The sequence below is a fragment of the Lithobates pipiens genome, unplaced genomic scaffold (assembly GCF_037356315.1).
Source record: "Lithobates pipiens isolate NorthernLeopardFrog02 unplaced genomic scaffold, aLitPip1_a1.2 Scaffold_24, whole genome shotgun sequence".
Taxonomy (NCBI): Eukaryota; Metazoa; Chordata; class Amphibia; order Anura; family Ranidae; genus Lithobates; species Lithobates pipiens.
The window spans coordinates 2,019,324-2,026,007 of record NW_027507786.1 but is presented as its reverse complement, the minus strand read 5'-3'; the positions used below and the strand labels follow the sequence as shown (position 1 = coordinate 2,026,007).

The 6,684-nt window shown below is 44.8% G+C and overlaps 1 protein-coding gene across 3 annotated transcripts in view; it reads right to left on the bottom strand.

The window, feature by feature from the left end:
- Positions 1–2,030: 2,030 nt before the first annotated feature.
- LOC143929603 (uncharacterized) overlaps positions 2,031–6,684 on the bottom strand; it is a 76,928-nt gene continuing 72,274 nt past the window's right edge. For all 3 annotated transcript variants that reach the window (XM_077453498.1, XM_077453497.1, XM_077453500.1), the window contains one exon: positions 2,031–6,190. In XM_077453498.1, coding sequence (XP_077309624.1) covers positions 5,907–6,190 — 284 coding nt within the window. In that variant the 3' untranslated portion in view covers positions 2,031–5,906. The remainder of the gene's footprint in view (positions 6,191–6,684) is intronic.

Sequence of the window (6,684 nt, the reverse complement as noted above, 5' to 3'; positions counted from 1 at the left end):
ATACCCCGTTCTTTCTTTTGAGGCCACAGTTTTTACTATACCCTTTGCACATAGGTGACCTGACTGAGAGACTGCTTGAGGGCAATGTCACTTAAGTACCCCTATTATCCGGGGTCTTGACATGCTAACTCCCTGGAAAACTACAGCTTTAATTCCAGTGAGGAGCAGGAACTTCCTGTCTTTCTATGTCTGATCACGTACCCCACATAGGACTGCCCGTATTGGGTATTAGCCCAGATATGGGCATCTTGCCTCACTCAGATGGCCCCCCCATGTTAGGAGGGCTGTACGATTCAGGCAAGCAGCTAAGGGTCAACCCACTTTCGGCCTTGGATGCCTTAGTGGCCCCGAACTACAAGTTGTTATGTTTACTTTTATGTTATGGTAACTTCTCCTTTCTCTCTCCCCTCCTCTACTCTACCTCTTTCTTCTTCACTCAGAAGGTGGAACCGCTCTCACCCTCACCGGGTTCAGCAGGTCCGAGATGATTGTCTGGAAAACCCTCCCCTGATGCAACATGGCTACGATTAAGGTAGTGTCATACAATGTGCGTGGTCTGTGCTTCCCCAACAAACACAATAGGCTATGGTTAGAATTGAAATGACTGGGGGCACAGGTGCTGTGTCTGCAGGAGACCCACTTCACTGACTCCTCACTCCCTAAACTATCCACCCACCTCTTCTCACAATGGTATTTGAGCAACTCCCCAAAACCTAAATCCAGAGGCACGGCCATAGCTATACATAAGAATTGCCCATTTCAACCCTCCAATCACCAAGTGGACCCTCAGGGTTGCTTTGTGTTCCTGAAGGGTACCATTATGGTCCAGATGTACACATTCGCCACTTTATATGCTCCTAACGCCCAACAACTTACATTTATTGACCAAGTCCTCTCCAAACTGGCAGACTTTCAGGAGGGTAGACTAATCCTAGGAGGAGATTTTAATGTTAGCCCTGACCCCTCCCTGGATACTTCTGCGAACAGATCAACACACTCACATGCATTCCTAAGGCACTTCCATAAGAACCTCCAGGGACATACCTTGGTGGACTAATGGAGAGCACTACATGCCTCAGAGAAGGACTTTAGCTATTATTCTAGCGTCCACAAAGTGTACACTAGAATAGACCTCTTGTTAGTAGACCAGGGTTCACTCAACTTGCTGCTAGGTGCCACTATCGACCACTATCTCTGACCATGCCCCAGCAACCCTCACATTCTCGCTATCCCAAGCAATGGCCAAAACAAGGTCCTGGAAATTAAATGAGAACTTACTAAACGATTTGGGGGTGGTGGTGGGGGTACAGGAGACTTTGCCCCATTATTTCACAGAAAATGCCAATGGTGAGGTCAGCGATGGCATTCTATACGAGGGACACAAGCAGTTGTTCGAGGCACCCTTACTGCACTAGGTTCCAAAATAAAAAGAGAGGCAGGGGGACTTCCAGAGAGTTCTACATGCGCTACAACACGCTGAGCTAAGCCACAAACGGACATTGGACCCGAGGAGTTTCGCCGCCTGACCGAGCTGCGTACGCTTTTTTTCAAAGCTGTTAGATCGTAGAATTTGTAATTTATATCCAGATCTCAAACTTTGTGTGTCGGAAAATCCGATGGAAAACGTCCGATGGAGCCTACATATGGTCGGAATTTCCGAGAACACGCTTTGATCGCAACACGCTCTGATCACACATTTTCCGAAAGTCCGATCGTGTGTACAGGGCATTACACCCATAGGATACCTGTGTATCTGTCTTCGGGCTACCTGGACGGTCTCCTGGTATTTGGCCAGCCTAGGTACCTCAAGTTCACCTATGATGTTTAAACTATGGGAGTCATATATGCAATAACTCTAGACCTTATGCTTGCGAGTACCCTACCCTGGGAGAGAGGCTGGTCCATTTAGATTGAATGTCTGGGAGAAGAAGGGTGCTCTTATAATTACAACAAATTGCTATGTCTGCCTGTTGATACTGTTGTCCTCATTGGGACCATGCTAAATGTATTCCCCCGTTCTCTCCCCCCCCCCTTTTCTTTTTACATACGCGACCCCTTGTTGTAATGAAAAAATATTTCTAAAATAAAGATTATATTAAGAAAAAGGAACTGACTACTGTATGTACTGTCAGGTGACTGCAGGGATGTATGTTGATGTGATGTGACTGTTATGCCATTCCCTGAACTCCATCAGTAAAGTGCAATAATTCTACTCATATGTGTGTGGGCATTCCTTCCATGGGATATAATAAGTCAAAGGCCAGGAATGTTGTATGGAGTCCTCTGGCGTGGAGTGGGCACAATATGGTGGAGGGTACAGCCTCAGCAGCAGGGGCAGTGTTCTAGCAGCACAGGAGCAGGGATAGGGACGTGGGCCCTTGGCGCCAATTCTAGCCAATCACTAAGCCCCTCTTACAAACTACACCCTGAGACCTCTTTGTTTAGATCCCTTCAAAGTCACCAGAGTTGAGAACACTTCAATACACTTTGATACGTAACGTAAAATAATGGATGTGACCAATCAAATTGTTCTTCATTCTCCAAAAAATAAATAAATAAAAAATTGTGTAATTCATCAATTACACAAAGATTGGCAGCAAGCAAGATGGATAAAGCAGGAAAGTCCCTGCAGTCCAGGTATTTCTAAATAACACTCCGTCTTGAAACTTGATCGCTCTAAACTTATTACTATATGTCATTGGCTATACTGTACACTATAATTTTTATACCTGCCCATGTTCATTATATTGCTGATCAATATGCTTAAAACCAATCAATTTTAAACGCAATTGACTCTATAATCATATCAATAGTGAGTAGATAAGGTGGTCAAAGAGGCAGCTTTAAGGCTTTTTCACACTGGCGGCCAGAAAGCAGTAAAAACAGGCAGCTGAGCCACAGTTTTTTCCCACCCCCCCCTGCCGCCCACTAGATCTCTAACAATAGAGTCTGACATGGTTGTACGTATGCCACCGCTGTGATGCTTTGCAGTAATTTTACCTTAAGCTGCAGAGTTTAACAGGTGGCTCATCCATTGAGATCACTAGGGCTGCACGGCAACCCCAAGCCAAATGGTTGGTTTACAGTTGCTGCACAACCACGCAATGAAAAATTGCTGTTCAGCAGTTACCAAAGTAAAAAAGAAAAAAACAAGAGGTTGAAGAAGTGTCTCCAAAATGCCTGCCAGCAGTTGCCTTACCACCCACTAAAAAGCAAGGTGACAGGGTCTCTTTAAAAATCTCTTGACAGCACCTCCATTACATCAGGATTTGTGAATAACAAGCAAGATACCCATTTTGGAACGCACATATCATACATTTAGGGGTATATTTATTATTTAAAAAAAAAGTTGCATAGCACTTTGTCCAGCAAAACTGCTAGTACATTTGCTCTGTAAACATGAGGCAAATTCAGATGTTCTCCTATTTCCTCTACAGGTCAAATGTTATTCTTTCATAAACCATAGCACAGTTCAGGAAAATACCACATTATGGTCACTAGATGAAGCTGACAATTAAAGACGTTTTTGTGAAAAAACACAGCAAATACCCTGAGAACATTTCATTTTCCTCCATTCACACACAATCAATGTACCAGCAGTTTCACTGGATAAAGAACTTTACCAAGTTTTTTTTTTTTTTGTAGTTACACCCCTAAGGCTCGGTTCACACAGTACGCGGCACGACTTGCAGTGCCGCGACCTGCCGCGACCTCAGCGGCGACTTGCAAGACGACTTCTGTATAGAAGTCAATGCAAGTCGCCCGAAGTCGCCGCAAAAGTAGTACAGGAACCTTTTTTCTAAGTCGGAGCAACTCGAGTCGCTCCTATTAGAACGGTTCCGTACTACAGAACGGGGGCGACTTGTCAGGCGGCGAAGTCACCTGGACAAGTCGCCCCTGTGTGAACCGAGCCTTAGTGTCCCAGTAAAACAACCACTTGCTTCGGGTGCATACATAACAATCACCACCTGTTTTTTTTTTTTTATTCTTTCAAACAGTTCAGTAACTTGGATAAAATCAGAAGAAAAGATGATGTCAGAATACCTAATGGAAAAATTCCTGTCCTAGAGCAGGCTCCTTACAACCAGAAACTCCAGCCCAGTCCTGCAGGTTAACTCTCCAAAAGTGGATGCTCCAGTGTCTGATCCAACCTGAAGCTTAGGATTTGTGTAGACTTGAGAGCTACTGGAGGTCCCAGTGTCTGGTCCAAGCAAAGGCTTCCGATTTGATCATACTTGAGAGCCTTTGGAGCTTCCAGTGTCTGCTCCAACCTAAGGCCGCGTACACACGGGCGGATTGTCTGGCCAACTAAGTTCGTCAGACAATCCGACAGACAGTCCGTCCTACTTTTGAATGAACAGACTTGACCACACACGATGAACAGACAGTCCGCTGAAAGCTTGCGCGATGACGCGTACAGCACGTACGACGGGACTAGAAATACGACGTCCAATACACTGCAATGCAACCTTCGGTCGTGTAAATCCTTTCTGAGCATGCGCCATACTTAGTCCGTCCAACTTGCCTACTCACGAGCGGACTATCCGCTGAAACCAAGTTTGGACGGACTGTATTACGGGAAATTCCGAAAGACTTCGTCCGCCAGACTGTCCGCTGAAAAAGTCCACACACGAGCGGACTGTCCGCTGAAACACGTTTCAGCGGACTAAGTTGGACAGACAGTCCGCCCGTGTGTACGCGGCCTTAGGCTTTGGATTTGGTCATACTTGAGAGCCTCTGGAAGTTCCAGGGTCTGCTCAAACTAAAGGCTTCAGGTTAAGTCAGATTTGAAAGCCTGTGGAGGTTCCAGGGTCTGCTTCAACCAGAGGCTTCGGATTTTGTCATACTTGAGTACCTCGGAAGGTTGCGGTGTCTGGTACAACCTGAGGATAAGGATTTGGTCATAGTTGAGAGCCTTTGGAGGTTCCAGTGTCTGCTCCAGCCTGAGGCTTAGAGTTTAGTCAGACTTGAGAGCCTTTGGAGGTTCCAGTGTCTACTCCATCCTGAGGCTTTAGATTTTGTTATACTTGAGAGCCTCTGAAGGTTCCAGTGTCTGCTACAACAGGACGCTTTGGATTTGGTCATACTTGAGAGCCTCTGAAGGTTCCAGTGCCTGCTCCAACTGGAAGCTTAGGGTTTAGTCAGACTTGAGAGCCTTTGGAGGTTCCAGTGTCTACTCCAACCTGAGGCTTTAGATTTTGTTATACTTGAGAGCCTCTGAAGGTTCCAGTGTCTGCTACAACAGGACGCTTTGGATTTGATCATACTTGAGAGCCTCTGGAGGTTCCAGTGTCTACTCCAACCTGAGGCTTTAGATTTGGTTATACTTGAGAGACTCTGGAAGTCCCAGTGTCTGCTTCAACTGGAAGCTTCAGGTTTAGTCAGACTTGAGAGCCTCTGGAGGTTCATGTACCTGCTATGATCCCATTGTATCCAGCTTCTTTGCTGTACCTCTCCAAAGTCTGCAGCTGGTCAGGTCATACATGGTGCAATCCCTTTCAGTTCCTTCTCAGCCAGAAGGAGAAATGGAAGGAACCTTTCCAGAACATATTCCACAGATAGTTAACAGTTCCCCTCCTCATCAAGCCTTTGGGCTAGGCTGCCCAGGAATTGGCCAGCTATTGAACCTGCAAACCTTATTTCATAGTCCTACATCTGAGACATCCAAATGGACAGTGGACACAAATCAAACCTACCTGGTGGACAATACGATAAGTAAAGTATGGGGTAGAGGAAATTGAGGAAGAATACTTGGCTAGCATGTAGACACTATGGCCTAGTAAAAGTAAGGTGCTTATGGACTTATTCCCTACACAAGCACATCCGATATGTTCAGAAATGTTCCAAGGGATAAAGTAAAAAAGGTTAACAGTCTCTCCAACAATCCAGCATCTCACAGCTTGGTTTTAGGCAACAAGGATTCCATTAGAAATTAAATCGTTAGCAACATTTTCTTTACATCCCCTAAGTTCCATCTTGTCAAGAACATGGAACACCTTGCTCATAGAGGCACTCTGACCATTCTGAATTCTCCACAGGAGAAACATTTGATAGCTTGCTTCTCGAAAGTTCGTATGATCTAGGAGGATCAACTGGATATCCCCTTCACGTAGCCCCAGATGCCTCATCATTTCTTTCCACCTGTTCGGGGTCACATGTTCTCCGAGACAGTTGTAGCATTCAAGCCATTCTAGAAGAAAATAGAGAATCACAAATGTAATTGAAGCATATTGCACAACTAAGGGTGATAAATTAATTGGCTTGCAAAGAATCTGAACCTACGTTTTGGCAAACCAGTCAATCCTCCCTTTGTCTAGTCTGCTTTCCTCGGTGAAACAGTAAGATCATTACTTATTTACTTTCAGCTTGAGCTGTTAAGCTCTGTAAGCCAACTGCTGACTGGATAAAAGGCTACATTATATTAATTTCCAATATTTTGTATTTATCTGAGTTCGTAACGTGCAGGACAAAGCCGAGATCTGCCTGCAAAGTAAACTCAAGAGTTCAGGAGCTTCCAAGCTAAAGCTGGGCATACATTAGGTTCATTTATTTGGAAACTTTCCTTTTCATTTCAGGAATTATTTTTTTTAGATTTTTCCAATCGTTAGTGGGGTCAAATCAATATTCGACTGCAGTGATGTGAAAATTTCAAAGGATCAGGATGGAAAATTTTTCTTGAATGAA